The 27,268-nt window shown below is 46.3% G+C and overlaps 1 protein-coding gene across 3 annotated transcripts in view; it reads right to left on the bottom strand.

The window, feature by feature from the left end:
• Positions 1 to 27,268, bottom strand: part of LOC121439272 (rap guanine nucleotide exchange factor 4) — a 261,927-nt gene that overhangs the window by 107,621 nt on the left and 127,038 nt on the right. For all 3 annotated transcript variants that reach the window (XM_041639728.1, XM_041639726.1, XM_041639727.1), the window contains exons 5-6: positions 9,617 to 9,689; positions 6,453 to 6,472 (exon numbers count right to left, since the gene is read on the bottom strand). In XM_041639728.1, the coding sequence (XP_041495662.1) occupies positions 6,453 to 6,472; positions 9,617 to 9,689 (93 nt within the window). The remainder of the gene's footprint in view (positions 1 to 6,452; positions 6,473 to 9,616; positions 9,690 to 27,268) is intronic.

Here is a 27,268-nt window from a genome sequence, read left to right as displayed (position 1 = left end):
ACTCCGCTGCCCCATGGGCATCCGCAGCATCTTAATGTACTTATTAGCTTGGTGTCTGCCTCTCTCTGGGGCTGCTGTATCTGACAAGCAGCACCAAGTTTTATTTATTTTTCATGGGCCCATTCAGACCCTGAGATTGATTAACAATGTGTGTTAAATTCAAAGTTTTCGACTAAACAGGTAATATATTCTATGGGTATTTCTGAGTTATTCTTTGACTGAAAGAAAATAGAAAATAAATTACAGGGTAGTGAAAAGAATTTAAATAGTTCTGAAAACTGGTACAAACCTGACCCAAAAATACTGATAGTGATTGGACAGCTTTATAAAATGCAAAAGAATGGAAATAGTTATATATCTTTGTACACACATAAATTCTTATGTATGTATCTACATACAGTATGTATACATCTATAAACATTTATCAAGTTATCATCTATTGTGAATATGATTTTCCCTAAAGGCAAAGAGAATGATTTAAAAAAATTCTATTATCTGTGCACTCAGCAAAGCTGTCTTGACATGGAATTCAAATTCTAAATGACAGGGGTAGGAGAGATGGCTCTGCGGTGAAGAGCACTGGCCTGCTCTTCCAGAGGACCTGAGTTTGAGTCCCAGCACCCACATGGCAGCTCACAACCGTCTGCAACCCTAGTCCTAGGGAATCTAATGCTCTCTTCTGGCCTCTGCAGGCACCAAGCACGCACATGGCATACAGACATACATGCAGGCAAAACACCTATACACATATAAATAAATAAATAATTTATGAAATAAATGAAAAAAATTTTTTTTGTAGATTATAAATGACAGTCAATCCTAGATTGGATCATCTCATCTGAGAAAACTGTTTCCTGTCCTTACCATGAGACATAGCTGCAATTTGGTCACAAAACAGAAATGATAAAAACTCAACTACATCAAACCTAAAAGATGCCAGCTCCGAATTAGTTGAGATAACTCTAGCCACCCACAGTGATGAAGAAGATAACCAACCACAGCACAGGATAAAATGTTTCCAAAGACAGCCAGGCACTGTCCTCAGCTGCAGAGCCAGCGTGGCTGTGCTTTACAGAGATGTGACGTGATGCTCTACTCCCTTGCCAGCGCTGGAGCTGCTTTCCTGCAGCAGAGACCACCGAGCAGCCTCATCTCATGACAGGCCACCTATCAGAGAGAAAGCCGGAGGAGGCTGAGTACGGCGGAGACCTCAGGCCTTTGTCATGAACATCATCATCTTGTACATCCAACTCTACATTGCCTCCCTCCTTCCTCTGTGATCTTCCCCACACACCAAACTCTACCCACTGACAACACGGTGAGAACGTTCTCACCATGACAGAAGCTCCATAAGCCATCTGCAGTGGATAAGCTCTAGGTCAAGATATTTTAAAGACTGCGAAGAAGCACAAAAAACAACCATCAGATAGACCCATAACATCATAAAAACAATTCTAAAATACACAGTGAGGCACCACCCAGGATACCCAAAGCATCCCCCTCACTAGGCAAACTCACAGTCAGCAGGTACCAGGCTCCAAGTGGGAAAACAATCAGATGCCACCAACCCCCTGACCTAATGAACGACGCATCCAAGTTTAGGGCGCTACCTACATCGGCTGCTTCCTAGCTAGACAAACAGCAACTACAAACCATCTTAAAACTTCAGCCACTGTGTCACGGCAGAAGCTAGAGAGACATGGGACGGTCCACTTTGATTGCAGCCGATGAAGGGAGAGAAGAAAAGGCAGAGGGAAACCCTCCAAGGACATTCCTCCCATAAAACGCATAACTCACAAATACAAAAACAAACATCTCTTCAGACGCCAGAGAGCTGAGGTTGTCCTTGGCACCTTGGCCATGAAGTCACTGGTGATTTCTGGGAGGTGGAGCAGAGTACAGTCTTGGCTGGCTGGCTGCTCCACCCTTCCTAACAGGCCAGCCTTTTTTTTTAAATAAAAAAATAAATCAGTATTTACACACCACACAAGTTGCCGGACCCAGGAACAGCTTGGCTAAATCTAATCTCTACCCTGGCGATAAGCAATTTGCCCTTCAAATTCCAAAAAGGCAGGCTTGGGATTTTCTGAGGCCCTAGAATTGTGTTGTTCTGTTCTGTGGAAGCTCTCTCTGGGCCCCGTGTCGGTCACACGTGCATTCAGATCTGCATCGGTGCTAAGGTCCTGGCTAAACCACAAGGACCCAAGGCAGAGGGAAACAGCTCCTAAAGAGCCTTGAACCCAAGGCAGGATGTCTTCACAGGCTCACGACTTGATGCAGGCCTTTTACAAGCAGCTGTTGTAAAGTGGGCTCCACAGAAAAGTATGCGAACCCAGCATCTGTGCTAAGGCTGGCATTGAAAGGGTTCACCCAGTTTTAACGGATATCTGAGATTTTTACAACCTAAGTTTTTATGAGGACACACACTTTGCTTTCTCTGCACCAGGCCCAGAATCTCACGAGAGCAGTGAAATAATAGCTGGAACACATTTGATCTGCTTTTTCTAACCTTGACAAGTGGTAGCAGCAATGAGAAAGAAGTCACTAAACGCTGTTAAGGTCCCTAACATCCTGACTGATAGCTGCCTGCCCTAGACTGTGGTCCTTTCCTTTATGAGGTGGTTTAAGAACTGGTCACAGTTTGCCCTTACCAAGAGATGAGGTAAAGCCTTAAATCTACCAAGTGACTTCCCTGAATGGTTCTTCGTCTACACAACTAATGGTTTTTCAATGTTTGAAAAACTCTCGCCAAAACTAATGTTACACGAGGTCCTCCCTGTCTGTTGTATGAAAAGGAGCCATGCTAGCTCACTTGCTCATACCTAGGTGTGTCCAGACCTGCTCGGAATCATCACCTTGAGATCCGTGGGGATCCTGCTGTCTATGGGCCGGGCCCTATCTGCTCATCACACCATCGATTCAGTAGCTGCCTAGGGATGAACACTTCAAGGGAAACAAGATGTTGGTAATTCAGGAAATTGAATTTATTTTCAGCAGCCCCCTGATCACAGAGTCTATTTTCCTGCTTTTTCCACACAGAAAGGATAGAACTTTCCAGAATAACAAAACTTCTTGGCAATTGGCTCTCTAAAGACTCAACACAACAAACAACAAAATCTCCCCGGGGGCACAAATCTCAGAGAAAGGCTCCTTCCCTTAAAGGCCAGCTGTCACGTATGCATTAGCTGGAGAGCTGGGACCTGGGGTTTTAACTTCAGTGTTAAACATGATCAGCCAGGTATGGCATGGAAAGAAGAAAAATAAAACTCCTGCTCAAACAGATCAAAGAGAGGGATTTCTTTAGAAAACCAACAGCCTCGAGCAATCACAGCTGTGTGAATACAGCCCACTTGCATTCTTGGCTCCAAACTCATTTTTCTAATGTATCTCTGCATCACTGCATAGGTTCCAGGATCCTGGGTCCACCTGACACTGATGGCCCCAGCCCTCAGAGTGGGTAGCAGACAAAATAATCCAGCAAGTGGCAATGGGGAACTAATGAAAAAAAGAAAGTTCTTCTTAGGCACAGTAAGACCTGGTCTGGAAATAAAACAGAGCTGGCAAGGTAGTTCAAAATCTACATATCGATGTCCTCATGTTTGATTAAAAGTCAAACACGGTGATTAAGGAAACCGCGCGTGGAAGCCAGGGAGGAGAATAGATTCCTTCTACAAAGACTTGGTTCAGGCACCGGAGCAATCACCCAAGCTCTTTCATTCCATCCCACGGGCGTATTATCGTTATTTAGGGAATACAGCGTCTCTCAGCGTGTACTTAAAGAAGAGAAAGGATAAAAGAAAACATCATATCCCAACTCGTTCCTTTAAAGGGAAAAATTTCAATTAGCCCCACTTTAGGGCTCTTAGGCCTCTTTTTATCTCTCTGGACTCCAGCTCTACTCAGGGAGGTCTTTCATCTCCTCTGCCTTATTTGACTATGCATGGAGATCCTCCCAAATTGCATATGGCATCATTACATCTGTTCTGTTTGCTAATACGGAGTCCATGTGCTTGATGGTTTGCCGGAGACCGATCAAGAATAACCCAAGTAAGTATCTGCTCGTACTAAGACCTGGGTGCCAGCTTGCCCAGTCCCCCAAATCTTTCAGGGTAATATGTTGCCCACACTCCACTGAGGTTCTGCAAAATTCAGATTCCTATGAGATGAGTACATAACAGCTGGTAGGGCCAATGCTTACGGTCCTCCATCTGCAGGTCCCTCGGCAGGGGATGCCCAACCTAAAGGTCACCCAGAGACTAAAAGTGATGAACTTTCCTTTTGAAGCCTAGAACATGCTACCCCCGCCCCCTTCCAAGGCTTGGGCATCTGTATGATTCTCTAGATCACCAGCTGTCCTGGATGAGGAAATCTGAGGTGATCTGGCCATCTTGATTGGCCTCACGATCTGCAGTCTAGCGGTTACATAGATGCATTGGGGCTCCTGCATACAGGGCAGGATCCGCTTGCAACTACTTCCTGGAAAGTCTGTTGCTGGTGGATCTTGTGAGACCAATTCTCTAGCTTCTTTTAGACACATACAGACTTGGGGTTTTTGTTGTTGGCATCGTTGCTGGTTTGCTGTTTCTTATTTTTGTTGCAACAGCAGAAGATAGGCAGCAAGGGTCACTGAAGAAAAGCCTTTTAAGGAGGGCCACAAAAGGCCCCAGGACAGTTCCTTTAGAAGGGGTGAGGCCACGTCTCGGAGATGAACAGATAGCTGGAAAATGATACAGTGCTTAAGAAAATACTAATTACAGTGATAGTCCTAACATTTCTCCGCTCTATTGTTCTCACTCTGCACGCTCCATAAATGATCTCATTCAATATTCATAATAGAATTTTGAGGTAGTCATGACTAACAGCCGCATTTTAAAAAGCGAGACAAGGCTGTTTAGGCAAACAAAGCAGCTTATACATGGCCCATTGCTGCCTTCTGAACTGTTTTCCTGAACTAAAGAAAGTCAAACTTGGGCGTGACTTTGGAAGTGGCGTTGCCTAGGCTGGGACTCCTGCCTGACGTGGTGGAGCAGTAGGCTAGGGCCAGCCGGCTCTTCAGACACCAGCACTGTGAAAAGCGGATGGCTTACAGAGTCAGCGCTCTGGAAAGGAAAGCAGAGATAACTGGAGTTTAAACACGACTGTATCCTGCCCACAGTGGCAGGCCCGAGAGCAGAGAAAGGGAAGCGTGACAATTCAGTAACATCGTCACTTAGGTCCAGCAATCGAGAAGAGGCTTGCAAGGTGGTACGTGTGCGTTCCAGCCAAATATCATGACGGTCATCCCAAGGCATGTTCACCAAGAGGCCGTCCACACTGCACCGTAAGCATTTATTAAGTGCACTTAATAGATTTAACACCGTCGTTACCCGCATGAGCAGTATGCTGCTGAGATACTACTATCCTGGGTACATACCCTGGACACGGTTGGTGGAAACTGTACCTTTTTTTTTTGTTGGTTTGTTCTTTTGAGACAGGGTCTCACTGTGTAGCCCTAGCTGTCTTGGAACTCTCTCTGTAGACCAGGCTGGCCTCAAACTCAGAGATCCACCTGCCTCTGCCCCGTGTGCTGAGATTAAAGGAGTCAAACACCACACCCGCCCCTGGAAGCTGCGTCTTAAATGGCCTCTCTCACCTGTTTTCAGAAACCAATTACAGCAATTAGCCATCCTCAGTTTCCAAAGAGAAATGCTGATCTCAGTGTTAGGAATTTTTTTTCTAACGCAAACTCTCTACCAATGCAAATTCCCAATCAAGCCAAATCAAAACAAGCCAAATTAAGAAATATCCAGGTTTAGTGGGAGTACTGCGCTCTCGGGTGGCCCCGAAAGCGAACACCAGGAGGAAGGAAGAGAGATCACGTGATCCTCTTTTGGGCGTTCACTTAAATACTCTGTGGGAGTAGTCCTGACCCCCCCCCCCCACACACACACAAGGGAGGGGACAGGACCTGGCATGCTGGGATTTGGAGTCCAGACCAATAAAACTCTCAAGCCTGGGAGCTAGGATAGATGCGAGGGGCTGGGGTCTAGCTCCCAACTTAACATTGAGTGCACTGGGATATAATTAGGCAAACTCATCAGCAGACCCTGGTTTTCGTCATTTACATTCCCAGTAAGGAAAAATAACCGGTTTTCCTCACAGAATTACAATGATTTGTTTTATTGACGTATCTGCAGCATGGGAAAAAAGAACCCTCAGCCCTTGCAAGCTGTTCCCTTATCATAACCTTCCTTCGGACTAAATACCAGAAACATGTGACAATCATGTCAGAGCAGTCGCCCTGCTCTCCTGGGTATTTTAAATGACTCACCCAAGATGGCACAACAAGATTAGGAGACTATTTATTGCTCTGTTGACTGCGCATGGAGAGCTCCCTTTGCTTGGAAGGTCACTCTGGTTGTGTTTTACCTTATGACAGTTACAGAAGTTAGGCAGAGAGAGTGGCTACTCACATTCTCCTTGTCGGGAATCCCTAGAAGGAGGAAAGAGAGACAAGAGAGGCCATGAATTGTGTGATCAACCTCTGCAACGGAACCAAAATCCTTTGCCAATAACACTTCTATGTTTTCCGTTTACGCACCCATGAAAACTCACATAGAGAGACCATGGCACCCATACATAGCTCTGAATCAATGCATCAGGAACGGAGCTATGTGTCCAGGAGCAAAAGCGGGATTATTTTGTGTCCACCAGACGCTTTACCCTCCCAGTGGTAAAAATCTCTCTGTGGCTCGTTGACACCACGCAAGCAGCTAACCCACTGTCTGGATGCCAGCACGCTCAGAACTGTGGACAGATAAATCTATTCTCTAGCTGCGTGCACACATCTCTACGCTACAAACCATCTCCTTCTGCTCCAGCAATCTGAACTCTGGTGCAAGCAGCATAGGAAACCCACCAGAACGCAAGTTCTGCAAATGAGTTCCTTCCTGTTGTGCTCAGGCCAGGCCTGAGCATGGCAGCGGCTGTTTCAAGACGAGGGTTATCTCAGCTACCTTAGCTCAGAAAATGCACCAATATTCCATGCGTTCATCTGTTCACCCATTTACAAACATTACGGGAGCATCCACGAGAGGCAGCTCCTGGTCTTTTTCTCTTGGTGGACCTTGGGCTGCCTCTGGGAAGCTACTATTGAAGGTGATTTTTCAGCCCTGGAGGTCTTGACAGTTGGGATAAGGCGTGAAGATCCTTGGGCTGCCACCTTCTATGGGAGGCAAAGGCCACCATTAAAGAACTTTGCACAACAGGAGGATAAGAACAGCTGAAAGAAGGGAAAGGAGCAGTTCAAAATTAAACAATAATTTATTGGGATTACATACTTGTAATCTTAGTGTGCGGGAGACTGAGCCAGGACAATTATGAGTTTGAGGCTAGCCTGAGGTACTTAGTAAGACTCTATCTCAATAAAACGGGGGTGGCGAGAAGGCTCAGAAGTTAAAAGTGCTGCTGCAAGCTTGACCTGAGTCCAATCCCCTGGACCCACATGATGGGAGGAGAGAGCCGATTCCTGTAAATTATCAACTGATTTTCATGCATGTGGTATGGCACATACTTGCACAAACGTTCACAGAATAACAAACAAATAAATGTGATCATTGTTATTTTTAAAAAGACACCAAGATCAGATACAGTGGCTGCCACTTGACAGGGTCCAGTTCGGCAGTTGTGACAAAGATATTATATTTGGGAAATCTGAATATTGACTTGATAATGGCTGTTTTTACCGGAAAGCATGGCAGCTCTTCCATGTGGTTGAAGTGCTGAACACACAAGGAAAAGCCTTTCTTTTCAAAAAGCCAGGGGCAGGGCTGTACCTGCAATCTTTGATACTAAGGAGGCTGGGGCAGGAAGATGGCAAGTTAGGCTAGTCTCGGGTCTGTAGTGAGACACAGTCTGGCCAGAGAGAGAGACCCGCGGAGAGAGAACCAAGTTCAGACTCCTAAGCTTTCAGGAGAAAGTAGAAGGACCGTGGAAGTGTTGAGAGTAAAGCGGAAACACCAGGATCATGCAGCAGAGCCCTTAGGCCCAAAGGAGAACAGGGCTGGAAAGTTGTTAAATTAATAAGAACAGTGGGAGCCACTGAGGCTATGGTGACGGCCAACTGTGGAGTACTTCATTTAAAAGTATGGGGCAGAAGCCAGGCTTGTGGGGCTAGTGAGTGGCTAGGGGTGAGGATGTGATGCATAATTATCATGTGCTCATCAGACTTTTGACACATGGCATGCGTGGATTCTTTTAATACTCACAACAACCCTAGGGGGAAATTGAGGCACAGTGCATCTGAGTGTCTTGCCTGAGGTCACATAGCAAGAAGATAACACAGTTGATTTTTTTCGGCTTGGACATTCCTAAAGAACCCGTTATTTCTAGTTCAGCCGAGGGGGAGGACAAAAAAAAAAAAAAAGAGAGAAGGAGAGAAAGAAAGAAAGGGAGAGAAAGAGAGAGGGGGGGGGGGAGGAAGGGCTGATGTTCCTTTTTCCTGCTTCCTTTTCAAGGAGGCAGATGTGGGGAGAGGGCAGATGTGGGGAGAGGCTCTAGAGACAGAAAGTGACAGCAACACTTGGGACAGAAGATAAGGAACCCTGAAGATTCTAGCCAAGCAAGAAGGTGGCCCCTGCAGAAACTAACAAATTGGAGAATGACAGTGACCTTAAAGGAGCAAGGAACAGGGTGGAAATGCTGTTGGCCACGTCCATATCTGGCCATCAAAGTGCCATAACTTCAAATACTCCAAGCTCGGTACTATGTTACACACACACACACACACACACACACACACACACACACACACACCTGCAACAGGGATAGGAAATAGAGAGTTGGCTCAGCAGTTAAGATCACGTACTACTCTCCCAGAAGACTGAAGCAGTTCCTAGCTCTCACATCAGATAGCTCGCAACTGCTTCCGGGAATCTGATGCCCTCTTCTGGCCTCTAAAGGCACCTGCACTCTTGTGCACACGTACATACATAAAAAATAAGACAGATCTTTAAAAAAGCACCAGACAGCTCACCCCTCCCCTAGCTTTAGACCTCAGCCATGGGTGGATCTCTTAAAGGAGTCTGATTTTGTTTTGCTGGTGTACATTGAACGTGCATACCATGCCACTTGACTGCACACACGTGTGTGAACTAAATACCAGAGTTAAGCTATCTATGACCTTCCTGTGTGGGAGAGCACGCAGCACCTAGCACCTACCAAAAGCCTGGGATTGGAAGGGCCGTTTAAAAAGAACTGGTGGGTTCTGCTTCTCCCTTTGGTAGATAGAGCTAAAGTGAACAGATATGGGGTTCCTGGGGACCCCATGTGGCTGAGACAAGCACAGCTTGGGAATCCCCTTCTGAAAAGGGCACAGAATGTTCCAAGCATGCGGATGTCCAGTATGGAGGTCCCAGCCTGCACCAGAGCCGGCCACTCTCCGCTATGAAGACCCTACAGGACAGCGCACAGACCACAGGTGCAGGCTCTGCAGTGTGAGCTGCCAGTCTGGGACACACAGCAGAGTCAGGGTGCCTCCTCTGTCGTGCTGGTATACAACACACACCTTTTTTTTGCCACATAAAAACACATACCACAAAACAAATTCTCAGATGCAAAATGCTCACACTTCACTTACTGTCATTGTTGGAGCCCGTTTCCATAACACCATAGGGAGGAGCCAGAAGGCCGGCCATATACTGTCGGTATTTCTGAAAGACAAGATTGTAAAGTCAGCACGCAGGTATTTGCCTGCTTGAGGCATTCATTTATTTACATGTTAAAGAGCAGAAACCCTGAGTATCAGGAAACCTGAGTCTCTTATTTTTAGAGCCAAGAAGTGTGTTCTCTGGGGCTCTGGGTTTAAACTAAAGATGTAGGGTTCAGCCTGAGGCTTCCTGGGTTGAGACTGGATGTGTCCCCTGCCCCAGGCAGGGCCCCACCCAGCCACTTCATTTGTGTGTTACGCATTTGTTGGGAAGGAATGGCGGGGTTCTTACCTCTCCCCACCCTGTAAACACAGGCACCTGACAACCAGTGTGAGTTGACAGGCTCAGACACAGGCACTGTGCCGCCTGCCTCCGAGGTGAATGCCTCCGAATCAAGCTCTTTCAAAGCCAAAAGAAACGCAGCAGCTCTTGGAACAGGTCTTTTTGAAAAGAAGCTGACTCGCTCCCATTTACCTCCCTCCTTTTACGCTGTACACCTGTCTGCTACGTGACCTCCAAAGCACTTTTGTTACATCGTCAAATAACATCATTTGGCTTAATTTAGATGCTCCCGAATTGTCTGCCCCTGGCTTTTGGTCCAGACATGCTCGGAAACTTGGGGCTCCACAATATATGTGATTAGCCTCAGGAGTCTGTGCTGCGTGGGAGGCATAAAGGTTGGTGAGCATTGGGCTAGAAAGGAGGGGCAGTTACAAAGAGCGGAAGGTGAATGCTCTCAGGCAGTAAATGTGGCTTCCTCCCAGGCAGAATGAAAGCTGGGCAATTTCACTGATCGTGTGCTATCACGTATACTTATGGTTTATAATTACCGTGGCACACATCAATGTTCAACGGCATCAAAAGAACCAGCACACCATAATATGTGCCATACAAACGCCAGCAGAAAGACTTTCATCTGTAGCAATGGGCTTCTGGCGACATGTGGTACCCCAGCCAACCATCTGGCCCATTTGGAAGGTTTGAACAGTGTTGGCATGGTACTTTCTCTAAAGAGCTTTCTAGTCAAGATGTGACTAGCTCCTCCCACCCTACTTTTTCCTTCCAAATAGGAAGCAACTATACCAGCTTGTATGTGTGTGCCAAGGTTAAGACGGTGGTTTTTCCCCATCTCTGAGCTGATCACTCGAACATACCTATAAGACTAACATGTCACCCAGTATCGCTGTCTACCCCTTGACAACCTCCCAATTCTGACTCTCTTCTTTCTTACACTGCCATTTATCCTTCTCTTTCATGGGTTAGCACTCTGGGCATTTAGCTAACTTGTGTTCTACATGGAACAGTTTCAGAGAAGGCATAAGAGATCTGTCTCACCCCAAGAAGCTTTGTGACCCTCCTTCAACCTTTGGAGTTCTTCCTCTTGTTCTTTGCAGTTCTCTTATGAGCTTCTAAAAGAAATCATTCCTGCTCAGTTTAAGGGGCCAGTTTGTTTTGCCTAGAAGTATTCTCTTGGGGCTGATGGTGCTATTTTCCTCTGCATGTCAATGCCAATTCCCATGGACTCAGGAAGCACCACTGACCTTCCTCCAAGCCCAGAGCACCTGGTCTGTGGCTCGGCTCCCCCAGTGCAAATCCCTGGAGCTGCTGTTTTGAGGACAGAAACCAGGGCAGCCTCTAGGGAAGACCATACGGGCTAAATTTAGAGATGCGTCTTTGGAGTTTTCACCATGGGAGTGTGGTGTCCCAGGCACTGGGCACACCGAGAGAATAGGAGACAAGGATCCCTGTTCTTGTGATGCATCGAATTACCGAAACACGGGGCACAAGGACTTGTGCTTACTGTATTAACTCCCCATTGTCCATGGAGTTCCCATCCCAAGGCCAACAATGGACACCTTCAATCACGGACTGCACTAACCTTTATCTATACTGTTTTTACCTATTCGCATATATATACAGGGAAGTTTAATTTAAAAATTGGGCACAGTAAGAGATTTATGGCAACTGATAATACAAGAGAATGATTCTACCAACTCACTGCAATAAATGTCAGATGAATATGGTCTCTTCTCATTCGTTCCCTCAAAATATGCCTTTGTACCCAAGTGGGACTATAATGGATGGGAGGTAAGTAAAACCATGGGATGTAACATCACAGGCAACTACCATTCATACTTAACACTTGCCTGTTGATTTCAAGCACACATCTAAACAGACAAAACACCGTGTATTTATATACACGCGATCAACAACTGGTGGCTGCCGTTATCTCTCTATGCATATAACTGCTTATCCTTTAGAATTCTTTTGGGCTAAATTTTAAATATCACACAAATTAATCAGTAAGTATTTCAGTAGGAGTTTATGAAGGATAAACGCTCTTCTTAAACAAAATCACGGCATCGTCCAATCTTCTTAGAAGTCCATAATACCCAGTTGATGTCAGAATTCTCGTTTCTTTGTAAACGTCATCAGTGAATTGAATTTTAAAAGTAGTTTATTTAATAAGACAAGAACTATTTAATACTACAACAGCTTTTGGTCTTAAGTGAAGACTATAAAGACAGGCTTAACATATCTGTAAGTAGAGTAAATGCTTTAAAAGGAGGAGGGGAGGGAGTGGGAACTGGGATTAGTATGTAAAACGAGAAAAGATTAGTTTGAGGGCAGGCTCCATGGCTACAGAGAAACTCTGTCTTGGAAAAAAAAAAGCATTTGAAGTGTGTGTGGTGTGTGTGTGTGTGTGTGTGTGTGTGTGTGTGTAGAATATGAAGAGATCCTGACATTATCCCCAACCTCCACTTGTGCCTGCATGGGTAGGCATGTTTGCATGTCCATATGCACACAGGCATACACTACACAGACAAACACGGGCAGTCTAGAGCAGGGGTTCTTTACCTCCCTAATGCTGTGACCCTTTCATACAGTTCCTCATGCTGTGCTGACCCCCCAACCATAAAATTATTTTGTTGCTACTTCATAACTATAATTTTGCTACTGTGATGAATTGTAATATAAATATCTGATATGCAGGATGTCTGCTCTGTGGCCCATCCTTGGCATCACTTCCAGGGCAGGAGTGAAGAATCTTCCAGATCAACTGCCCATAGACAGATATATCATCTCTAGCAATTCAGGGTCATGTTGGCTGCTAAGTATCCTCAAGTTCAGATGTCGTGGAGAGAGACAAGTTGTTCCCACTGTTTCCTGATCCAATTCCTGCCCCTGCCCCACTGAATCTGTGACCATGAGAAAACAACTTTTGGTAGATGCCACTACATTTGGTGCAGATTAGGATACAGCAAGAGAAACCAAACTGGGAACTTGGTGTCTGACGGTGACGTTGTATTGTAACAGAGCATAAAACGTGTGACTTTGATCTGAGGATTGAAAAGCAGGAGGAAGCATAGTGGGACTTATAGGGCTGTGGATGGGGGCTTAAAGAGGAGGACGGTGGGGAAGGAGGAAAATCACCTTTCGTGATTCTCCGTAGCCAACAGAATGTAGCTGTGTGATTTACCTGGTTAGACCACAAGCACATGGTCTCTAGAGACCTGCATGCTCCAAATGCTACCTCTTAGAAGCCACTGACCATGCTCTAAAAACACCCACATTAAGGTGAGAGGCCACCTGGTAGTGGACAGTTCAACTGAGCTCAGTCTCTGTGGCATCCAAACTATTCCAGCTACCCTGACCTTCCAAGCTGATATCGAGACAGGGTGTAGCAGACAGTAACCCTCCTGGGCCTTGTAGAACACCTGACTCAGAGAATCCACATGCAATAAAATGATAATTGTTTTATGCCAAGTAGGCTTGGTGGTGGCAACAACCCAAATACCAATCATACACACACACACACACACACACACACACACACACACACACGTACGCACACACTGCATCCTATGAGAAAGCAAATGCTTGCAGTTTTCAGTTCTGGCTTCCACAGTGGGTAGGCAGGGCTGGGGGGACCTGCTGACCCACTCTTCATGAGGTCTCTGTAGTTAGTGACCCTCCAAACAGTGTACAAATGTTACCAGTGTCTGTAAAGCCTGCCGTTATCGCCTGGATTGGAGGGGGGCATGAGATGGCTATTCTAGGCTTGCACAGGGACCAATAATAAACAAACAAGCAAGTTCTCTTTCTGTGCATCTAGGAATACATGAGAACCAAGAGATCTGTGCAGACTCAAGAATGGAGCATCTCTGGCTGTGAAAACCCAGGCTATCCCTCTGCTAGTGGGATCGGCTCCCGGGAGCATTCAGCCTCAGAGTGTATGTGGCCCAGGGAGAAAGCAATAATGCCTCAGTGGGGTGACAGGGTGAAGCATGGGGGAGGGAGTAGTCCCCTCAACTCCGACGTCCTCTAGAGGCTGCAAGAATTGAGAGACTGGATACTGGAATACCTTCTAATAGTGTTGTATGAGCCACAGAGATCAGCTGGGAGAGTAAGAGCAAGGTGATTGTGTTGATAAACCTACACTGTACAGCAGTTTATATTTTTATATTTTGGTTGTGAGCCTAGCCTTTAATGGCTGAGCCGTCTCTCCAGCCCAACAGCTCATCTTTTTATATATTTAAAAACAACTGCTATTTTCTGAAAAATAAAACAAACCAAAGGTGGTGTAAAGGCCACACTTAATGAAGTTCACACGTCTACGTCAGTACTGGTCAGCACAAACCCATGGGCATCAGTCTTCAGAGGTGACCTGGGAGGCCTTTATGGCTGTCATGGCCCCCTCAAACACACACACACACACACACACACACACACACACACACACACACACCAGCTCTTTGTCCCCATCTCCTTTGGAATCCTGGTTGACATTTCCCCCACAAACCCTTTCTCTGGACCCCAATGCCCTAGGCCTCACTCAGGCGCTTTCTACAGGGCCCCAGGTGCTTAGACAGGAACTATGCCACTAACCCAAGTCCTGAAAGGACAAGTGTCAGTAGAGGTGAAGCAGCAGTGAGCTGAGGGAAGATGAGAATCAGCTCTGAGGTGGAGAAGAAAGTGCCGAGCTCTGGTGTTACCCCAAACTCCTGCACGGTGGCCCTCAGAACATGGCCTTACGTATGACATGTAACAGCCCAGGCTTTCTCCCATTCACAGCATCCTCCAGAAGGTCCTGCCTGGGCTGGAGGTAGGAGCACAGAGAATCAACACAGGCTCAGTAGGCTATCTGGAGACCCAGGGTGTCACTGTGTCTTTTCCCAAGAGGCACTGAGGGATGTCCCTCCCAGTCTCTCAGAGAAGTTACAAAAGCAGCTCTTCAGACGAGAGTCAAGCCAGAAGAGCCACCAAAGTTTCTAGGAGAACCTGGCAGGTCTAGGTCTTTGATGCTCTCTGAGAGCAGACACCTGAAGAGTAGCTCATCAACGGGGCCCCTGCAGACATGTTCCCCCCCTCATCAGTAAGATGCATGCTGAGTCGGATCTGGGGTGTTTCAGCTTTGTTCCACACAGTTGGGGGTGTCGACAGAACCCTGAAGAGAGACGTGTCATGCAAACACAACTTTCAAGGCCTGTGGGAAGGCGAGCATCTTTACTCTCACTGATTTCATAAATTACAGCTTTAAGTGCAATTTCATTTTTAAAAATGCCGTTGGTTCCTAAAAAAAAAAAAAACTGAAGGTTTCCAAACCATGATTAAAGAATCTCTAGACTTCTCAGTAGATCGCTGTCACTCAAGCGCCTCCACAAGGCATCAACAAAGCCTGGTTTAAGATTGACTAGGCAATATTCGCGGTGGTTCTGCTCTCCCTAATAAAGACTTCCACAGTCATGGATGGATGGTGTGTTCTGTCACCGAGAAGCTCTTCCAACAACAAAAAGGCACTTATAGGGGCTGAGATGGGAGGATCATGAAACAGAAGCCAGTCTGGGTGACATAGTGAGTTCCAGGTTCAATCAAACAAGGGGCCGGGGTAGAGGGCAGAGGTGGAGCCCTTGGCTAGCCTGCCTGAGGCCCTGGAGCTGATTCCTAACTCTGCAGGGGGTGGAAGCAACCCACACAGCAACATTGACCTCCAGCTCAGGAGTGAAGCTCCCCAGAGTGGCACCCAGCAAGGCAGGAGGGAGTAGAGAAGGACAAACAGCGGCTCCTCCTGGAGTTTCAATTTTATTCCATGTCAAGCAGTTGAAAGGATTACTTTTCTACTTTTATATTATAGAGTAGAAAGATAAATTTGCATAAATTTTAAAGATTAAAGCAGGCGACTTCAAAGACATTCTGAACTAGCTGCTGGCTACTTCTAGCTACAAAGGGTCTAGACCCCAGGCACTGTGTATTGATTTCCTCTGCATTCAGGAACTTCAGTGGAAAAGACCGAGGACCTCTGATGTTGGGGAATGCAGGCAGACTTTGGCATCACGTAAGCCTGCAGCCTTAATTCTGACTCTGCCAAAAGCTACCTGTGTGGGCTTGAAGACACTCAACCCAATCTCCCAGATAAGGAACTTGGGCAGTTACACCCAACTTTCAGACCCTTGTGAGAGAAAGAAATAAAATCTATAAAAGTGCCCAGTGTAGTTAATGGATACTGAAAATAAAAAATAATACTGAAAGTAACAATAAAGCAAGGCTGAGTCAAGATAACTGTAGTATATTTGAATTCTGTCATCAAATCATCAAAACTTTGGGAAAGGTCACTTTCTACATCACATTACTGAGGCTGTGACAGACACATTGTATAAAGACTCTAGTAAACCTGTGATTCTGTGTGCTAAACAGGGCTATGGAAACATTAAGAACCTAAATCATAGGCTTAAAAAAATCAGAGAAATATAATCATTTAAAATATTGCTGATTTGCAATTGTCTTAAGCACATAACTCATAGAGCTTTAAAAATAATTCTACAATGTAATGGTACACATCTGTACTGCCAGCATTTGGAAAATAGAGGCAGAAGGATCATGAGTTCAAAGCCAGCCTTTACTACATAACAAGTTCAAGACCTGTCTGGGCTAAGTGAGGTCTTACCTCAAAAGAAAACACCAAAAACAATTCATAATCTACTACCTACTTTGTATCCACATAACAAACTGGTTTTGGGAAGAGACAGCAGGCTTCATGGTGATGGGAAAAGGAGGAACACAGAAATACAAGCGCCAGTACAACTGCCTCACGATGGCCCTGACGGAAGAAGGCCTCCAAGCTGGGTCTCTTAAAGAAGCCAAAAGCTACAAATGAGGTCACTGTTAAACCAACCCACTCGAAATACCAACGATCCCCAAGATGCTGGCCAGTATGGGTGGGTTCCCTAAGTGCTAGCAACCGAAAGCAGAATGGCCACTTCTAAGCACTCACTGACTAAGTCTCAGTTCCCAGAACATGGTCACTTTAACACGGAAGGCAGAGATAGTAAGTACGCTTTCCTTCCCACAGTGCTCGCTGACTGATGCCTGCTCCACCAAGACTAGGAAAGCCCAGCGGAGTCTGTGAAGAACTGTGAAGTCTCACACAGGATCCCACCAACAGGGACAGCCATACTAGAAAGTCCTAGAGAAGGCTGCAGCCATGGCTGGGAAGCCATGGGAAGGGGTGTGACAGTTTATATTTAGACATCAGGAAAACGACAGTGAATCAGGGATGAGGGTCAATGAGCAGGAAGAGGCGGGTCGAGAATGAACCGAGGCCAGCAGGGTAGAGGGCAAGGATACAGAGATGGGGAAGAGGCTTCAGCATGCAGGGTCTCACAGGTCATGGTTAGGATGTGGGCCACTGCCACAGTGTAAGGGGAAGCATTCGGATGGAGAAGTGGGAAGAGCGTGTGCGTGTTCTCAGAGCATCCTGACAGCTGTGAGGATGGTTTTGATAAGAACATAGGAAGGCCCTGTGTATCCGAGAGCTGGCCTGGATATGGCGCAACCAAGGAGCCACGGGAGCTGTCCGGAATGAGGGAAGAGGGAGGGGTGCGGATGGAGATGAGGACGTGTGTCCCTAAAAGCAGGGGTGAGGCCACCTCACCTGCTTTCTGTGGACAATTTGTGGTTGGAATGCAGCAACCCTGTGTCTTTAAGCTAGCTGGAAGGTCGGGGGGCGCTTCAAAGGGCTTCCTGGGACAAGTAATTGAAGTCAGTGCTCAGGGTCCTCTAGCCATTAATCACCTGAAGTCTCTGTTTCCAGAACTCAAGCCGGGAGCACGGCGCACGCAGTAGGTCAATGCTACTGTGTTGAAAGTCACCTAACAGTTTGTTCTGGCATGGTGACTGCATGGCAAACTCTATGGTCACAGTAGGGCTGAATCCAACGTGGCCCAGCCAACACCCAAGTACAGCTGTGAATGAGGAAGCAATTAGCAATTGCCTCCTTGGTTGTGGGAGACAGCTGACATTTTATTTAACCATGTAAACCCTCAAAAGGTGGTGGATCTCACACAGGGTTCTTCCAAATGAAAACGAATGTATAAAACCCCATTTCTATACTAAAACAATGTGCGTTTATTTTTATTTTATGTGTATAAATGTTTAGGCTGCGTGTGTATAAGTGCACGGACGGTATGGGAGGCCAGAAGGGGGTGTCGGATCCCCTGGAAGTGGAGTCACAGAAGGTCGTAAGATGCCATGGCAACAGCAGTCAGTGCTCTTAACCTCTGAGCCATCTCTCCAGCCCCTTATCAAATTAACAATAAGATCAGCAATACAAACCATGAACATGGAAATTCCAGAATAAATGTGCTTCAGTATTGGTAATACAGACTCTGGAGGACCCTGCAGAGGAAACTACCCATGGTGGGTTTCTTGCTGTACAACTGCACAGAGGGCGGACAGCGGGAAGAGAGCTCAGCAGAGGAGAGTAGGTCCAGGGTCAAGAAGACCTCACTGGCTCAGAGACACATGAACTCCATCTAGCTCAAAAGCCTCTTACCACTGGGGGACAGGCACTGCCCTGGGCTTGGTTTGCTTTCTCCAGAAACATTCATCTTCATCCCACCCTTCCTTCCTCCTTAACTCCCAGCCTGCCTCGTGAGTCCCAGTGGGCACGTGACATCCGCGCAGAACGACCGGTCACATATTCATACACAGTCCACACCAAACGAGGACACTGAGGATGGTTTGTCCCCTCAGCCACCCGGAGCGTACAATGCAGCCCATAATTCTTCTCTTTTCAAGCATTTCCACTCCGAGGCATCTCAGCCTGCCCAGCCTCCCCCCCCCCTCACCCCCTGCTGTTAGTTAGGCTGACTTTATTCATGTGCCTACACTGGTTCTATTTATTTTTATTTTATGTGTATGTTACAAGCTCCAGTGAGCAAACCTGAGAGAGCTTTGTCAAGATAAGCAACATATATTTATTGTACATTTCTATGCAGCCAGGGCTTGAGAGGCCCAAGCACTGTGGGGTATGGAAATGCTCAAATTCTTTACGCAGATCTTGGGTCCTGTCATCTCTCTACTCCGGGTCATCTGCACCGCCCTCTTGGCACTGAGTTCTTATTGGCTGCACCCAGTCTGGACTGTCTGATATCCCTCTAAGTCTCAGTGGCAGATTAGGTCCCACTTCACCCGGCGTGACCACTAAGAGGACCAATAACGAAAGTGACGCTTTAGCCAGCTGGAAACAGTATGGAAGAGAATGCTAAGATGTCTCGTGTGTGAAGAGGTGCCGTGTGACAGTGGGCAAGGCTGAGCGAGTTGTGAGGACATGGCTTTAAGATTCAGGTGACTGCAAGATCCAGTTCCAGCTACGTACATCTCTGTTGGTGCTGACAAGACTTGGGAACCTGCCCTCTGTCCTACCTGCCTGTCCCTCACCTCATAGCTCCTCAGCCTTCTCCCGGCCACTCCTTTCCAAGCACATTGGCTTCATTAGAACTCGATCCACGGGGCTTCCTGTAGGAATGTACTCTCCCACACTCTGCCTTGCTAGTATGTCATCTGAGCTTGCTTCTTGGAGTGCCGGTCCCTGGTCCCCTAGTCTACATGAGACTCTATTGTCTTAGCGTCATGCCTCCAACGCTAATGTGACCATCATTTACTGTATCCAAACATGTGCTGCTCCATTACAAGCTAACAGAGGGCAGAGACCATGCTAGATCCACCTTCACTATGTGCCTAGAGTCCAGGAGATGCTATTACTGTGGTACCCTCACTAGGATGGAGGGACTGAGGAAGGTCACTGAGGGTCCTCATGGCTCTGGCACACAATAAACATTAATTCCTACTTCCTCTGCATCATTTTTTTTTTTCCGAACCAGTTCTGTCAAAGGCCTCGTTTTCATTTCAAACAACTATTGCTTGAGATAAAAAGTAGCCCAAATGCATGAAGATCCATTGTGGAATAATCTTCTGGGGCACTGTGAAGACATGTCTCTCTGATTGGTTTAATAAAAAGCTAAACGGCCAATAGCTAGGCAGGATTTTTGAGGCACAGAGGATATAAAAAGAGCAGAGACGCCAAGAGAGGGGGAACAAGCAAGACAAGCAGGAGGAAAGGTAACAGCCACGGGTCATGAGGCAGCACATGGGTTAATAGAACTGTGTTAATTTAAGTTATTAGACCTAGTTAGAAAAGCCTAAGCTACCAGTTGAGCTTTCATAACTAATATGTCTCCATGTCATAATTTTGGAGCTGGCTTGTGAAATGGAGAAAGACCTGCAACCAAAGGCTAGTGAGCTGGGTTTGAGATCACATGATGGTGTGCCTGAGTATCTTTGTGGTGTTTGTTCTTTATGAATGAGCTTCCTGCTTTCAGGCAGGAACAGAGGAAGCAAGGCGATTGGTTGATGCTGATAAAAACAAAGCCTGATGTGGGATTTCCCTCTGTATGCTATGAATATCATTGGTTAATAAAGGAACTGCTTTTGGTCTAGAGCAGAGCTATAGGGAAACAGAGCTAGGTAGGGAAAACTAAACTGAATGCTGAGAGAAAGGAGGTGGAATCAGAGCGAAGTCATGTAGCCCTGTCAGAGACAGATGCCGGAACCTTGCTGGTAGGCCACAAGCCTCATGATAAAATATAAAATAATGGAGATGTGTTAATGCTATATGGAAGAACTAGCTAGCAATACACTTAAGTAATTGGCCAGTTTCTGTGTGATTATTTCGGGGCTAAGTGGCTGGGAACGAATAAGCAGCCTCTCTCCCTCCAACAAAAACCTAAGCTTAATTTACCCCAAATCTGCGAATGTTGTCAGCTGTGATGGCTCAGCAGCAAGGGTGCTTGTCAGGCAAGAGAGAGACATAGAACCAGTGTAAAGACTGTGGGTGAGAAGTGACTTCCAGAAGTTGTCCTCTGACCTCTACACAAGTGCTGTGCCACACACACCCCAACAATATTTACAAAAGTTTGGTACTTATTTATGAATACTTATTTGTAACTTAAAAGGAAGTCCAGAGGGCAAGAGAGAGAGAGAGAGAGAGAGAGCAGAGCCAAAATATATTCATGGAATTTTAGAGAACCCACGTATAATTTTCATTTTAGTCTCAAAAGCAAGATAGCGGGGTACAATTTTATACAAACTGATAAACACACACATCACCTCTTAACTTTACCCGACAGCCCCATCTCCTTCCCGGCAGTGGGCTGTCTCTACTCAGACTAGCAGCACAGTTCTTATAAATTCGGTAAAAAAGGCCTTCATATAACAGATGTAAAGAACAAAGTGACTGTCAGAGGAGAAATGAACTTTATTCAAATTTGGTTTAAATGAAAACTCCAATCTCTGGCAGTTTGAAAACGATAAGACAAATTACAGAACATGACGGGGGATGGTCGGTGACTTGTGTTTCACGGAACCCAATTTGTTGAAACTGGCTAGGAGCTCGTTGGTGCTTATGTAATTTCACCAAACCAACTTGTGGCTTTCTTTCCCTGGCCATTTTTAACATTTCATTTTGTTCTGGATGAGCTGCCCATGCTCATCTTGAACTTACATTATTGCCCAAGATAGACTTAATTAGCCATCCCCTTGCCTCAGCCTCCCACGTGATTTTTGGTCTTCTCCTTAACCCATGTCTTCCAGTCTCCCTGAGCACTCCAGGGTCACCCTTGACCATCTGTCCTCTAGATAAAACCCGAGTTGGCTGCCCTCATTTGGCACTGTCATTTTGATCACTGACCACTGCCCTTAGGGGTCAGTCTTACCTCTCTAACTCAGTTCTCTGGGAAACACATTTTAGATTCCTTGTATTCTTCATAGTGGGCTATATTAAGGTCCAAGGGTCCCATTTATCCAACGTCCTGTGTGCCAAGAGCCAAAGATTCTATTTTGTGCAGATAATCAGATTGCTGATGCAGTTCAGAAACTTAACTTCAAATGTTAATGCTCCAGTCAGAAAACAGACACTGGGCCTCCCTGTACATTAATTCCATAGCACCAGAAGGAGAGATGTGAGCTTTCCACCAGCCAACACAAACGAGGCAGTGTGATCCGGGGATACCATGCTGATGAGTGTTGCTCAACACTGGCAACCATGGGTATTCTTGACTTTATAGCAACTTAAATAAAAGTCCTACTAATTTAAAAAAAATATTAAAATTTACCCAAATTAATAGGCATAAAGTGATACCTAAATCTTGCAGGAAAGCTGTGGAACAATCTGAAGAGGACAAAACTTTAGGCAGTAGAGAATGACCTTACTAAAATTTTCTTAGAGCCGGGCCGTTGTGACACACACATTTAATCCCAGCACTCAGGAGACAGAGGCAGGCAGGTCTCTACGAGTTCGAGGCCAGCCTGATCCACAGAGCAAGTTGCAGGACAGCCAGGGCAACACAGAGAAAAACCAAGAATTTTTTTCCCTAGAAAGTTTGCCCATCTCCTTCCCACCCACATACACAGCACACAGCTGACCTGGAAAGAGGCTACTCTCTAATCAGTGAATATGGCAGGAGCTGACAGTCCCCGATGTGGTGACAGCCCATGAGGTGGGAGCCTGGAGAAGGAGCCTGATCCTAGACTCCAGGGCCTTGGAGAATCTAGCTGGGCTTTCTCTGCTCACCCACGGTCCCATAAATGATGGCATTCTAGCGTGTCCTCTCTGCTAATCAAAGCCAGCTGGTCTAGTCTGCCCGCACCCAAGGAACAGGGACGGTTGCCCAAAGGCCTTCCCACTTCAGCTCGGAGTGAGTGTGAGGCACTGGCCAGAGGCAGGAGTTTAGAGATGAGGAAGAAAGCTGAGCAGTATTTAGCCTATGGCTTGCAGGGTGAGGAGAGAGGTGGGCCCAAAGCAAGCTAAGGTAGCTAGAGCAGTGACAGGGTGGAGTATTCCTGAGTGTGAGCTGCCGGCTATAGAAGTGGACGAGATCCCTTCCTAGGGTGCAGGGTTCAGTGGCACGCCAAATTCCTCCTAGTTCTCCTGCCCTGCTCTGGCTTTGCCTGCCTCGGGTCTGGCTTCACTCCCCACCCTCCCACCCCCCCACCCCCCCCCCAGATATTTGCCAGGCTCTCCTTCCTTTCAGACTTCGGCTCCTACTTTGAGAATCCTGATATCCGGAGCCTCCGATCTACCTAGTACCTACATCTGTCTTCTTAGCTCATCCCACTTCCAGCTGTTGGGTCTCCCGTTGTCCCTAAGACAGGCAAGAGTTCACTCAGCTATATACAGGTAGAGCGGTAAAAAGAGGGTCATGGTGCCAAACACCACTGGCTCTGTTCCCCTAGGCAGACACATGGGAATCTCTAGCCCTAAACCTGGTTATGTTGGGGCCCAGGTTTCCCATCTTGGAGCCCGTGAGAGAGTCCTTGGCAAGCTATAAAATATTGCACATGAGTGGAATTGCTGTCCTAAGATGCTCAGGCGTAGGCTGAGTGGCAGTTCCAAAGACCAGAACTCACACTTGGAGGCATCCTGATAACCAGTCCCTTTATTTCACTGACAGAATTACCCAAATCTAAATTCCTGGAGAAGACTAGCTCAGGTTCGAGGTGTCATTCTGTGATCAACTTGTGGTGGTTGACAGTTGTACATCACACTACGATTTAGAAACCATCGAACTGTGAACTGTAAGTAGGTAGACTGTGTGATGTATGAATCGCGCCTCAGTCAAAAGCAGAGAAGACGCAACACGGACCTTAGGACATGAACCAGAGTAGCCTCATTTCTGTCCAAGGGAGGGACAGAAGAAGATGGGGACACCTTGTCCTGGGAATTCTGAGTGGGCTCTGAATTTACCTGTGTGGGGCCAGCCCTGAGCTGCCTGTGGGGGGGTGTCGTGTGGCATGGGAACTTACGTGTGTATGTTCCCCTGTGCCTGAATCATACAGAGCCGTGCAGGCTATTTTCAGCTTTTGATTTTTCCAAACAAAAGGAGAAAACAAGCACATAAAGCCCAACAGTGAACTGACAAGCAACTTTGCATATATATAGAATTTCCAGGCAATAAAGCATGTGCTCCAACAAGTGTGCCTTTGTTTAGGGGGAAATTGTGCTTTGCGTTCCCACAATGCCCTCGTCCAAACCCAGTGTGCCCTCCTAATTTAAATTAGTCTTTCAACTGTAGGAACATTCCAAAAGAAACTGAATTTCCACAGCATCCATTCATGGAACTTAACTAAAACTTGAGGTTTTTCTTATTTTTTTTTTTAAACAGGGGGTGGGCGGTGCAAACCCACAATCCAGTAAGTTTTTCTGCTTTGCACAATCCTAAGAAAAATCATTTCCTGGATATCTATAAATATTATTTTGATGTGTAAATGGCTTTAAATAGCTGTTTATGGAAAACCAACAATACTGTAAGACTGCAAAGAAGCCCGCCCAATATAAAATGAGAGTGATAGAATTAAACACAAATTGCACAATTATATTTTAATTTCTAGATTATAATTCAGTGTGTCATAATGATGTATCCCGAAAATTATGCTATCAAAAAAAAAGATTTTTAAAAAGAACCGATTAAGATAACTCTTTTTGTGAATCTTAAAGTAGTTCCTTCATCGGCTGGGGTAAGTTCATTCTGCTGTCAGAATAAGGACAATTCAAAGGAAAGACCTCAAGGGAAGGCTGACAGCCTCCAGCTCCAGTAGGTTTTGCCTTCCTGTAAGTGAGATTCCCCACCTGTGTGGACAGTAGTCATCTAGCAGAAAAGTAAGTTGTTTTTAACCCTTAAGACTTGAGTTTGGGGCCTGGGGTCTGGCTGGTGCTTGAGAGCACTGCTTGCTCCTCCAGAGGACAAATATCATCTCCTCTCTGTCATGTCTCCTGGGGATTCCAGCTCCAAGGAATCTTCTGCCCCCCTCCCCCCCGGGGCGCCCGCTTCCACATGGCACACACTCACTCAGACCCACGTGCACATATTTGTGAATAAAAATAAAAGTTTTGATTCTAAGATCTCCATCACTGGCAGGGCAATGGTGGTGCACACCTTTAATCCTAGACCTCAGGAGGCAGAGGCAGGAGGATCTCTGTGAGTTCGAGGCCAGCCTGGTCTACAGAACAAGTTCCAGGACAGTCAGGGCTACATAGAGAAACTGTATCTCGGGAAAAAAAGAAGGAAAGGAAAAAGATCTCCGTCACTGATGTATGATCCCACTGCGGTGCAATCCCAGATAACCCTTCATTTTCACTATGCTCTTCTGACCTGAAGCTGTGGTGTGACGATGGCAAGACAATGAGGGTGTAGAAGCAAACATGTAAGACTGTGCTGATAGAGCTCTTGCTGGAAAGGGGAACATTTGGAAATGGCTCTGGAGAAAACTCTAGCAACAGGTATTGTTTGATACTTGCTTTTAACCCTTCTTTCCTCCAGATTCCTTCCTTCTCAAATACCAAACTTAGATATGCATTTCTGAGAACCCATAAATGGATTGGGTGTGTCCTTAAAAATCCTATGCAGGAAACGCCTTCCCCAGGTCATCCAGGTGGAGGATCAAGACGACAGAGGCACGCAGGAGTAGATTCAGGTCACTGTGGCCAGAATGGGCTTGTTCTGAAGGCAAGCTGTGCCCTCTTACTCTGCCTCGCCCATGTGAGATATCACGCCACATCACTAGATAAAGCCACTCCACCTTGGATCCCTCAGCCTCCCGAGCTGTGAGCCAAGTTCATTTCTAGTCCTTACAAATTACCCCATCGGTAATATTCCAATACAGTAGTGCCGCAGTGACTAAGAGAATGCGCTCGGTGGATTGGAACATTATTTGTAGATAAAGCACAAAACTCCACATTTGACCATCTCAGAAAACCAAATCAGAAATAGAACAGCTTAGATAGATATATGATAGATAGATAGATAGATAGATAGATAGATAGATAGATAGACAGACAAAACTCCAATAGGCACCTGAGAACAATAGCCACAAAATGTGCCCTGTGGCATGTTTGTTTGGCATATTCATCTTATTTCAAAGTCCTCAATCCTCAGATAAGGGAGCTGAATGGGTAGAGAAAGAATCCTGGCTCCCAGGAAATGTGTGCTGGCACTACTTTCGAGCAATAGTTACCAATGGTAAGTTCCACAGAGTCAATGTTTTAGCTAATCACTACAGTTCAGATTCTTAAGAAGAAGAAAAAAAACCACCCACAAGAATGGCTCACAACAGGAGAGGAATTAAGAGTCCCGAAAGCAGAATCCAGCTGCTGTCCAAGGAGGACTGAAAACAAAGAAGAGAAAACATAAAGAGAAGCAGTACAGGATGCTTCCCAGGGAGCATCAAAACAGGCGGAAAGTCACAAGAGCCTCCACTGCCCGCCCTCATCCCTGGCATCCCAGAAGCCCTGAAGAGCTCTCCAAAGAAAACCCAACACAGGTCTTCTGTTTGGGGCTCTTTGAAGAGGCTCAATAGACAAAGCGCTAAGTGGCCAGCAAGCATGAAGAGCTCAAAACAGCTCAAACCCGGCGTTGAGACAGTATTCCATGATGTGCACGGCCACCTTCAAGGCCAAAACAGTGAGTGCAGGCGCTGGTGGTCGGTGGTCGTGTGACTATTTCACAGGGTTGGTGTGATCTGGAACGGGGAACAGACGGCAAGGCAGAGAGACCCTCCCGATGAGCTCGGCACACCCCAGGAGCAAAGGCACATCTTGACACACTCCTCGCAGTCACGGATCGGCTTTCTCTTCTCATTACCTCCTCGCTCTATGGTCTCCACTCCTATTCACAGTGCATGCATGGGACCTTCTCTCCCACTCCGGTGGAGTTGCTTCCACTTACTTCCAAAATGCACGCTCACTTAAAAAAAAGAAAAGAAAAGAAAGCTCTGCTACTCTCTCCCACCAAATCCTTTCCCCTAGAGTGGAAAGAGAAGGAAAGAAAGAGAAGACCTAGAATTACAACTTTGAGAAAGATCACCTCTGGCTTTCCATTCTACACCTTGCAATAAATGGGAATTTAGATTTTCAAAGTTCTCACAGGAAACCAGTATCGCTTTAGTGCCAAGAGCCCAGAATCTTGGGCCAGTGAAGGACTATCATGGGTGACTTTTCTAACAAGCAAGCACCCATAACGAAGCTAAAGTGGCATTGGGAAACCCTATGGACAGCAGAGATGTCCACAAGGGTCACTGACCTTAAATACTCTCTGGGGACCAGGCTACACCAACCAGGGGCTGAGCAGGGAAGAAGGGAAATATGAGTGGTCTCGGGCAACGGATCTTCCTAAAATCGTAGAACCAACAATACTGCACATTGTCCTCCTGTTACTGCCCAGCCCCCAACTCCATGCAGTTTGCTCAAC

Source organism: Microtus oregoni, unplaced genomic scaffold (assembly GCF_018167655.1).
Source record: "Microtus oregoni isolate MIOR12 unplaced genomic scaffold, Mior012 000060F_ref0000265, whole genome shotgun sequence".
Lineage (NCBI taxonomy): Eukaryota > Metazoa > Chordata > Mammalia > Rodentia > Cricetidae > Microtus > Microtus oregoni.
Note: the sequence above shows the minus strand (reverse complement) of the source record. Positions and strands in the feature narration are given on the sequence as shown.